This window comes from Hyalella azteca, unplaced genomic scaffold, assembly GCF_000764305.2.
Source record: "Hyalella azteca isolate HAZT.00-mixed unplaced genomic scaffold, Hazt_2.0.2 contig8385, whole genome shotgun sequence".
Taxonomy (NCBI): domain Eukaryota; kingdom Metazoa; phylum Arthropoda; class Malacostraca; order Amphipoda; family Hyalellidae; genus Hyalella; species Hyalella azteca.
This window is the reverse complement of record NW_025938480.1, coordinates 1-11291: the sequence shown is the minus strand read 5'-3', so window position 1 is coordinate 11291 and position 11291 is coordinate 1. Positions and strand designations below refer to the sequence as shown.

The 11291-nt window shown below is 33.1% G+C and overlaps 1 protein-coding gene across 1 annotated transcript; it reads left to right on the top strand.

Annotated features, from left to right (window-relative positions):
• Window positions 1–1107: 1107 nt before the first annotated feature.
• Window positions 1108–11252, top strand: LOC108677069 (uncharacterized abhydrolase domain-containing protein DDB_G0269086). The gene is made up of 6 exons (XM_018165221.1): window positions 1108–1120; window positions 2309–2353; window positions 3608–3837; window positions 5405–5434; window positions 8303–8735; window positions 11178–11252. The coding sequence occupies exons 2-6, from the start codon at window positions 2335–2337 to the stop codon at window positions 11183–11185; spliced, it is 720 nt and encodes a 239-aa protein (XP_018020710.1). The 5' UTR covers window positions 1108–1120; window positions 2309–2334; the 3' UTR covers window positions 11186–11252.
• The last annotated feature ends 39 nt before the right edge of the window (window positions 11253–11291 follow it).

The following is an 11291-nucleotide window of genomic DNA, read 5'->3' as shown; positions in this document are numbered from 1 at the left end:
ATATAATAAGTGACGGTAGTTTCGCGATGCGTTCCTTACCTAATGCAAAAGTTTTGTAACTAACGCTTGAAAATACGCAATATACCTATAATTTAAGTATTCTGTAAATATATTTAACAAGACATTTCGTACTTTGTCCTTGCCTGTTTAATACCTTATATTCCAACACACCTCAAATCCTGAGGATTCACAACTGAAAATCAGAACATAGAAGTGGATGAATATTCATAGTGATAAATTTCAGGATCACACCTTAGTAGTGCATTCGTTTTTTTCGAAGATAATTGAATAATAATATTTCCAATACAATTGGTATTATCCTAGACGCGTTTAGCTGCAAATTCAGTTTCCCTACAATAACCTAATGTTCAACATTGATTTTTCTAAATTGTAATCTTTCTTCTGAGTAACACGGCCTAAGTTCGGCCATCTTGAACTATTAATTAAGAGTGATTATACTTTTCCTCTGGAAAATTGGTTGAACATTTAATTTCAGTATCAAAATAATTAAAAGACCTGTCCATGTCAGATCTAAAGAGGAAAAAAAATTAATTTCACATCTGATTGACCATTGTTATTTATTAGTTGTTTAGTGACATAAACCTAGGAATAAACTGTACTGCAAGGATGTTAATTTTCGTGCTAATATTTAGCGTTAGTAATTGATAATTTCGATGAAACATCTTAAACACGAATTTTCATTCGTTAGAGAAGCGGTGGGCAAAAGCACTGCACTGGTCGCCATTGATATTGTCTGTTGCAAATGCATGGAAGAATAATATGTGCGAGTGAAGATCTTAATATCACTGGCCAATATCATCATGGTGGCTAGTGTGGAGCTTCATTGGATTCGAAATTGAATTGCAGTCAAACGCCGATGAGTTTTTGCTCATCAGTGGTTTCTGGATACATTTAGATTAAGGATTTTACCCGCTTTACATTATATATTACATTTTACTACAATGTTGATGGTAAAAAATTTTGAACGTTTACATTTCATGGAATCTGACATACACTGAACAGTACGGAGAGCCGCTTTCATTCTATTCAAGCTCACTGATCTATATTGACTAGAATATTGATAAGAATTTTCGATTTCCAGACGCTACCTATCGCAGTGGTAAGTTGGGAAAAATTTTTTGTTCCTATATTTTTGTCCTATTTACTCTCTGTGATTTACGTTGTTTCTACATGAACACAAAATACTTATCGTGTGACTATAAATACGATGGACTGCATATAAGTCATTACTGGAATAGAAATCTTCTTCAGAACATGACGGTTCTTCAAAAAAGTTTAAGGAGCTCAAATATCCCATTATTCATGTTATCAATGACATGGTTAAGATAAAGCTTGATTATGAACGCTATATTGAATTATCAGAATAATGGCATTTTATAGTACTCATATTTACCGATATTCCATAGTGACCGATCGACTGTTGACATTTTGTGTTCAGCACAGAAAAGCGCCATCGTGGACATTTGTTAGGCTTATTATTTTATTTATTTATTTCATCGCTTTAATTGTTATTTTTCAGGATACTACAAGCCTAAGCTCTATGCTCCTGGTCGGTAATTCTATCCCTATATTGCCCTAAGTTTATCTTCCCATGTCACTTTTTATTGTTTTTATTTTACTTTGGTGTTTTATTTTTCGGGAATAATTTGTTCAATGTTCACCTGTTCTTAATCACAAAATTAATGTAAAATCGTTACCCGTTTCTTCCCGGTAACTCGGTAAAAACAGCTTCAAATTAACGCTGAACTCTGTTCAATGTGTCAAACTTGCCTCTTAACTGTGATAAATTCGGCATTTCTTCTCCCTTTCCAAGCATTTATGTCTTTTTAAAATCAATTTTCCCCCGTTTTCTGGCATTGAACTATGTTTCTTGATAGCATTACCCAATTTTTTATTTGTCGCATTATCGTTCTTCCAGCAAGTGAAATTCTGCATCACAATATTTAATTTCGATTTTACGACTCATTAAATGTCAATTAGATTTTGTTTACTCCATTGAGTAAATTAAATTGTTTCCTATGGTGATTAAATTGGTGAGACTAAAATCAAGCTTCGATGATTATTGATTTGAATCCTGCCTGACAATGTTCTTTTTATAACGACAAAAATATTCCAAGAGAAGAAGCAAGTTTATTCTCCGGTCATCTCATGCTGGCACCATTATTAATATCTCGTTTTTTTTTATGTCTATTTTTCATAATATCTATGTCGTTTTCAGCTTTTCGTGCACCGTTTCAGTTGATTTATTGATTAATGTTTTGTTTTATTATGCATTCCTTATTTACAGAATACTGGAAGCCAAAGAATTTTAAGATGGACGACAGCCCCAAAAGTAGGTTGATGGATTACTTCCATATTGAAACGTGACGCGCTATCGAGGACGACTGTAGACTGACACCAAACATAAACATCGCTGTTTTGATTTCTGCAGTATTTTTTAAAAATTGATTTTAACAATTCATTCCTGTTCATAAATTCGTTTTTTTTGTAAGTTTAACTTTTTTAAGTCGTGAAGGGAAGAACTTTTCTTGACTCTATCTTACAACCAACAAATTTAAAATCTAAAACTTATTATTATTTTGCTCAGCATAGAAATAAACATGATCAAGGACTGAATTTCAATTTCCACATTTCTTTAACCTAATTAAAAATTATGATTAAGGATTTTAACTATATCACCATATTAAAAATTAATAAGACAACTTACTAAGATTGTTATTATGCAAAGATGAGCAATGCAATTCTACATTTCATTGCAACGTAATTGCTATAAACTGTAAACGGAACAACGTAAGTCACCAATACCTAAATCACTTCACTAACATAAGACTTCTCTCGAAACTCACTATAAGTTCAAATGAGTAGTGACTCGTGCATGAAAAAATGGTGCTTGCTTGAAAATTTCAGAGCATTTTTTTCAACCCCTTTTTTTTTTTTATTGCATTGATTTTAAAAAACATGATGATTGCGAACGTATCGTTCCCGTTTTTCTTTAAATGGTTTTAGTTGTGTCTAACTTTTCTATAACCAACCTAACTGTTTTTTATGTCGTATTTTTGTCATAAAAATTTAATTGGCAGGTGAGTGAAATATTTATAAGAATCATGACAAAATTATTTACTCTGTTGAGTGATTAAAAATAATTTTCCTTGATTAAATTGAGTCATTTGGTTTGTTATTCAATAAAAATTATTTTACATTTCCAATAATTTTTAAAGAAACTTTCTATTCTGAACCTTTTTATAAAAAATTAGTTAAATCTCACCTTTCTACGTTACTTCTCAAAGAAGGAAAATCGGATGGAAACTCTGAAATAAAATTTTTCCGGTAGACGATATGTTCGAATCTCGATTCATCATCCGGAATTTATAATAATTCGAACTTCTGAGCAGTCTCCTTAAATTCATCAATTTCTTCACTAAGACAATTTATACTATTCTTACCACGGAAATCAATCATCCAGTACCCTATTCCGTGGATTAAATTATGAGTTTAACGAAAGCCAATAATATCAACTTATTCTATTCATATCTAAAAATTCTATTATCAATAAATTACAATTTTAACGGAATCAAATCACGTGCAGTTCTGCCGGACAGCTACAGCTCCAAGTACGCCTCGAAATACGGAGCGTCCAGCAGCACCGCTAAATGGGACGAGCCCGACACTGTCTACGGTCCCAGCAGCGACAAGAAACCCTATTCTAAGGTAGAGACTGGGTCCTCTTTCTTCTCGACCTATGGATACACCAACCGTAAGAAGGATTACGTGGCCGAGAAGGTGCGTGACTATTACTACTTCGGAGACCAGCCCAAGGTTGGTAGTTGTAAACACCCCCCCCTGAGGAAAACTTGGAGCAGCGTTCGAGGCAGCCATTTCGCTATTTTATTTACATTTTTTAATTATTTTATTTGGTACATCTACCCTGTATTTTTCATTAAAATTGTACAGTTTTATGACTTCCAACTTTCATTTGATTTTTTATAATTATCCAACAGCATTGCTCCAAACAGTTTTGTTCATTGTTTTCGTTTAGCGAATTCGTTATAAAATGCTTGTCTCATTCACTGCTCTTTGGAAGTTCCTAATTTAATTTTTATTCTCACATAAAGTAGCACAGCAGACACAACGCTCATTGGTACTATCATGCAGCTGAGTCTCTATGTGAAATCCTATTAACCAATGCACTCTTCTAATCTAATACATAACCGAGTTAAAATTGTAAGCGTTTTTTTTTCTGAAGCCACCGACAACAGTTCAAGTTATGTATGCATTGAATATTTTTGATGACTCATCAGTTTTAGTGAGCACAACGCATGCAATTGATTCAGGGTTAATGCAAACCTTGTTAGAGTGAACCTTTCGAGCGAAGTATATTCTCAGATAGAGAAATGTTTAAAATTGAATGCCCTAAAGTAATAATAAATCCCTTTGTTTAGAGTGAGCAAAACCAGAGGGATAAGTTTTAATTGAAGTTTAATTCGCCGTCGCAGAGCTTAATTATTATGAAAGTCAATGAGAGTTTAGAATTTCAATACTCGGCAGAAATTTACAAATTTTTAATTTCCTCTGATGTTTACATAGTAAAAATATATCAGATCCCCAATGACTCTCAGAAAATTTCTTTCACACAATAATCTTCTTCCATTTCTTTCAGTAATCCGAGCAATCAAAAGCGAGACATTTGAATTGTCGGTTTTAGAGTGAAAGAGCATTTAATTCAATAGAATTGATGCAAATTTTTCCTCAATTGCGTACAGAGCTCATCTGCATGAGCCGTTAAAAGAATTCGACATGTTCTGCAAATTTTCTTTTCCCTGATAACGGGTCAGGAACTTTGAAATTAATATCAACATAACTTGATCGACTTCACAAAAAATTTTGGACAAATTTTTAACGCGACATTTTTAAAATTTAAAGATACTTTTTTTATTTAAATTTTCTACAAAATCATTCTGGTAATTGCTGTCATAAAAGAATTTAACTGATTGGAAATAGGAATTTAACTTGAAATTGATCTAATTCTCTATATTATTTTCTGCCGAGCGTGTTCATAATTCCATTAGTTCTAACTTGTTCAGTTCAGTTTTTCCTGCAAATTAGTTTCTGTCGAAATTATCTCGAAGGATGAAAGACTTCCTCGCGATTAATCACCCCTGTTGTATTGCATGCCACGACAAACATTTATTATACGAGATACGTTCAATATTACGTTCAATATTATAACGTTCAATATTATTCATTCATTATACCATCCTTATTGTTTGCAATAGACTTATATATTATTTCGTTCGCTCATTTTTCCAGTTAAATGTTTTGATATTCGTTTTCCCCTATTTTATTTGTTTTTGGTTCTCCCCGATGTTGTTGGCAACATCTGCAGGATGGCAGCTCAGTTCGCTTCAGCAGACAGGTGAGGTTGAGAGACTCTAGTATCACTCCTGGTGTTGGATAACCTCAAAATAGTCGGTACAGTTAACCTATTTTTCGTAGATCACTTTGATAATAATGTTTTCAATTTGGTAGAAATTTTACACTTTTGAATCAGCCTGTATTGTAAAATAGATTAAATAGGCTTTTAGTACATAGACTTTTAGTCAATATGTTTTTTGCATGCCTCGTATGATGTATGCCCCGTATGCCTCGTCTAGATTTTGTATGTGTCTCATTTCAAATGTCATACATAATTTTAAGTGAATAGCAGAAAAATTGCTTAAATGATTATTTTATATTACCAAACACAATAAGTTGTCAACCAAACAGGAAATATAGGCATGAATATAATATTTCTAGGAAGTAGTTCCTGGTAATAAAGGTTTTCCTAGTTGTGATTAGCTCAAGGTGCTACATGAAAATTTGGCATCGCAAAGCTGTGATAATAAGTAAATTGTAAATAATAATATGCGTTTAAAAATTACTTTTTAAAGACAACACTTCTGAACAACCCAATGTCTTGGATGTTACACATGTACAATGAATTTCTAACTTTATTTTCAAATATTTAAAAGAAAAGTTATTTTTCAAAATTTTGTTAAGATATCAAAATTTTGTAAATTTTCAAAATTATTTATTCTGTCAATTGTCATGCATTTTCTCTGACTTTGCAATTGTGCAAAATTTCAGATCAATTGGACAGTTCAAATGGTATCATATATGGATTTTAAGATTTGTAGCAGACGAAATTATTTTTTAATTTTTTTTAATAATGAAAAAAAAAAAATTTGTTTACAACACTTCTCTTTAACTTCACTTCTTGTCTGTTTGTTTGTCTGTCTGTCTGCTACAAATCTTGTAATCGATATTTAATACATTTCTACTTATCCTATCGATCTGAAATTTTGCACACTTGTGTAAAGTTGGAGACAATGCATGAATCGAATGTCAATACTGGTTAAGGATAAAATTATTAAAGAGCAGTCTTGTAAGAAAGTTACTGAGCTTATTACTATAATCTTAAACTGAACACAAACGATTTCTTCTAGTTAACGCGATCAAACGAGAGGAAACTTAAATATAGTATACCCTAGAATAAATAAAAAATTACTATAGTCTTCAACTGAACACAAGCAATTTCTGCTTGTGAACACGATCAAACGATAGAGACTTGAATATATTCTACCTTAGATTACAAAAAAGTTACTGAGCTTAACTGAGCATAAGCGATATTTTTTAGTTAACGCGATCAAACGATGGGGTACTTAAATATATTATTCCCTGGAATATGTTAAAAATTACCGGGCATATTATTATAGTCTTGAACTGAACACAAGCAATTTCTGCTTGTGAACACGATCAAACGATGGGAGACTTAAATATATTATACGTACTTTAGAATCTAAAAAAAGTCACTGAGCTTATTACTATAATCTTAAGCTGAACAGAAGCAATATCTTCTAGTTAACGCGATCAATCGATAGCAGACTTTCATATTTATACCATAACATAAATAACAAATTACTGGGCATATTACTATAGTCTTGAACTGAACATAAGCAATTACTGCTTGTGAACACCATCAAACGTGAGGAGACTTAAATATATTATACCTTAGAACAGGGGTCTCCAAACTTTTCAACGTGCGGGCCACATTATATATTTCCCATATTTATGCGGGCCGAAGTAATAAAAATAACAAAAAAATCAGTGCCAATAATTGTATTTACTCAAATAAAAAAGAATAAACATGGACTTTTCCATGTACTTTCTACTTTTCTTTTCTTCAACTTTTCCATATCTGAAAACATATGGGTAAAACAAATGAAATAAATTCTACGGGGGAAAAAAGACTTGTACGTGGTGTCAAAAAGCATAGCATATTATTAATAATATACGTTTAAAATTACTTTTTAAATACAACACTTCTAAAGAATCCAGTGTCTCCAATGTTAAAGATGTACAATGAATTTCTCATTTTATTTTCGAATATTAAAAAAATTAATTTTTCAATTTTTTAATATATATATTTTTTACAAAATTATCTATTCTGTCAATTGATTCATGCATTGCCTCCGACTTCACACAAGTGTGCAAAATTTCAGATAAATTGGACAGGTAAAAGTGTGTCAAATATCAGTTATAAGATTTGTAGCTGACAAAATTATTTTTTCACTTTTTTTAATAATGAAAAAAAAGTCATTTTTAAAAAATTTATATTGTCATTTGATTCCTTCATTGTCTCCAACTTCACAAAAGTGCGCAAAAATTTCAGATCGATAGGATAAGTAGAGGTGTGTCAAATTTCGATTATAAGATTTGTAGCAGACAGACAGACAGACAAACAAGTAGTGAAATTAAAGTGTTGTAAAAAGTGGTAAATATTATGGCAACAGCTTGCGTTGATAAACCTAATGGTTACCATTTTAGCTATTTTAAACGTGCAATATTTTTGTGTTGTAAAAAGTGATAAATATTATGGCAACAGCTTGCGTTCATATTAAACTGAACACAAGCGATATCTTCCACTTAACGCGATCAAACGATAGGAGACTTAAATATAATATACCCTAGAATAATAAAAAATTACTGGGCATATAACTAAAGTCTTGAACTGAACACAAGCAATTTCTGCTTGCGAAGATCAAACGATAGGAAACTTATATATATTATAACTTAGAATATAAAAAATTTTACTGAGCTTATTACTATAATCTTAAACTATAATATTTCAAATGAACTAATTCATTCACATTGACGGTTGTTCGTCCAATAAAATAACAATTGATTGTCTGCAATGAGTACGTATGAATAAGTGAATACTTCATATGGTTTTCATATCGAGCAGGCCATCACAGAGTCGGAGGCTGTCGAGCCTGACGTGTCGGAGGAGCGCAAAGAGCGACGCAAGAAGAAGAAGTCCAAGGAGCCTGAGGACACCAAGAGCATTGAGGCTGCACCTGCTGAGCCATCTGCTGTAGCTGCCGCTGCACCTGAAGCAGCTGCCGAAGCTTCTGTCACACCTGCAGCGGACGCATCTGAGGGGGCGGCAGCTGAAGATGAGGTGCTCGATGAGAAGGAGCGTAAGAGGCTCGAGAAAAAGAAACGAAAGGCTGAACGAGAAGCAGCGGCTAAGGCGGCCATGGAGGCTGAGCTTGAAGCTCTCGCAGCAGCCGAGGCCGAGTTAGCTAAGCTAGAGGCTGAGGGTGCAGCACTAGCAGGACCTTCCCCAGCTCCTGCTGCTGGGGATGCAGCCCCTGCGGGTGAGGCTTCTGCTAAATGTGAGTCCCCGTCTGAGCTGATGCTTGCTGATGAGTGCTTGCAGCCCCCCTCGCTTGCTCCTCCCTCCCCCACAACCCCCTTACAGGACTCACAAGAGGCAGTTCCTTATCTTCTTCAAGAAGAACCCGCAGTCTCCCCAGAATTTCAAGTTCAAAACGATGGCGATGTCCAAGTTGAATTCGAACTTGAGCCTGAGGTCGATACTCAAGTCGAAACGACATTCGAAAGCCAAGTTACAGCTGCTGGTGAGGCTCACGATGATACACGAGTTGACGCTCAAAGCGATGCACTAGGTTAGTGGCACCAGTCCATAACAGTCACGACTGCTGAGTTCAACGAATGTTAAATCAATGTACTTACAAGTAGAGAGTTTCTTCTTCTTCTTAGGAAATATCTTTCAACTTCTAAGGAACTTTTAAGTAACTCACTCGGGCTGCTGTATCTTCAGCGTTTAATTAAGATCATCTTACGTTTTGTAAACAAATTCTATATGTCTCTGTAGTAATTGAAGAAAGTTGATTACTGACTAGATTTTCAGTTATAAACTCATTACTTTTGGAAACTAAAATTATATCAGTGGAATTTGTCTTGTAACCAATCTATCAACTTTATTAAGAAATTCTTAGGTTTATTAATTGGTTCGAATTTTCAACTCGTGAAAAACATTCCAAACAAAAATACTTCGGTTTTGTTTCAAAGGATTTTACGTTCTTTTGTTCATTTTCTTTGTTAGATGCTGTGAAAATGTAGTTCTTCTTACTACTTACTAAATCTAAATCCTTTTCTTCGAACATTACTGAAGAGAGAAATTTTGTGATTAGGTAAATTGGACAGTATATAGTAGATGATCGCTGCGAATTAATTTCAATTTCATTTCCATACGTTGGCATAGTTGAATTTTTCCGATCGTTTGTCGTGAAAGCAGAATCTCGCTGTAATGAAGATCGCATTTTTTCGAGTCACGTCATTTTAAAAGAAGGAAAATAAGGCACACTTTTCAAGTTTCCGCACAGCACAGCACTTATTTTACTCAACTTCTTCCTTCCTTCTGTTTCTGCCTCGTCATGCCTGTACTGGTAGTGGTCGTGCTTTGTCGTTTGTCGTAGACCCCGTGAATTCGAATGTATTTAACAAAATACAGAGAACACGCAGTTAATCGTTTATGTGTAGACAATGTGTGGCTAAATCGTCTACATTAAGCGTTTTTTTTTATATATTTTTCACACAGTAACACAATTTTGTCTCATTCACTTACTGTGAAAATCATTAATGTGCACAGCACTCTGAATCAGACGTAGAAATGCAGATAAGCAACATGAATGAATTTTAATACATTTTTTATACTCTACTCCATTTTCTGAAAGATTTTGCTAGAAAATTTATTTTATTTTAGTTGTACATACTATTTCTATTTATTCTTTTTAAATGTAAATTAATTGAATGTTAGTTTGTTGATTTTTTACTGATTTGTTTAGAACTCTTCATAATTTAACATGCGAAATCTGGCAATTTGCTTCAAAATTTGAATGATAACATGTGTTCAAAAATTACTCATTCTCTGTATAATGTCGAATGTTACTGTGTTTTAAGCTCACAACTACCATCATTTGGAAGGTTGAGATTCTTTAGAAAGGCCCATTTCAAGCATTCCAAATATATTTATCAAATTGTTGCAAATTGTTTTTGTCGACGATTTTTGATTGTTATTGATTTTTTCTACATTCAAGGTTTCATAACAACTCATCAATTAATTGGGCAATTCATTTAACAATTCATCACAGTTATACTAACCCATCTGTTTGTATGCATGTAATACTTTCTCTGATTTATCACAAATTTGTTTTGAATTTACGATAATTGACGCGGCACCGGTGAGTTAAAATAGACTTTTTTATTATTGAAGAACTTTTCTGCTTGATTTTTTCTGTCCTAAATTCTGCATAAGTTATGCATAAGTTTAATTTATTCCAGAGCAAGAGTGCTGTGAAAGTTCCTTTGTCGTGGCAGTTTTATTGCCTTCCAAACTTTATTAGGCAAATATTGGAATCTAATGAAACTTTGGGAAAAATTAATAATTGATTTCCCAAATCAGATGGGAAAATTTGACGAAATTTTTTATGATTACCAAACCTTCGAATATTTCTGCGATGTAATTTAATATGAAACACATCAAATGTTTTCGTACAAAATATAACCACGCAAATAAGCTTATGCTTATATTTGGTGCTTATTATATTGATTTTCTTTCCATAACAAATTAGTAAGTAGCATAATTGTTTTTTATCGAACAGAAAACTTTCAAAACGCTATTATATCATAACGGTTACCATAAAATTCATATGATTTACCTTATATATCTTCATTTGCTGAAAATTTATGTTTCTTGTTATCTTGGTTCATTTTATGTTCATAAATATTCAATTTTTGTTTCTTTTCATTAGCCGAATAATCTGCATAGTCTCCCTGTCTCTTCTCCTATCGGCACGCCTGCTCTCATGTAAGTATCGCTAACGCCCCTACAGCCGCACTATCAAAACTCGTTTAAGTGCATGTAG

Coding starts and splice junctions, on each gene's coding strand:
- LOC108677069 (XM_018165221.1), top strand. Junction 3,838..5,404: donor ACTTCGGAGACCAGCCCAAG/GTTGGTAGTTGT, acceptor CAACATCTGCAG/GATGGCAGCTCAGTTCGCTT. Junction 5,435..8,302: donor CAGTTCGCTTCAGCAGACAG/GTGAGGTTGAGA, acceptor CATATCGAGCAG/GCCATCACAGAGTCGGAGGC.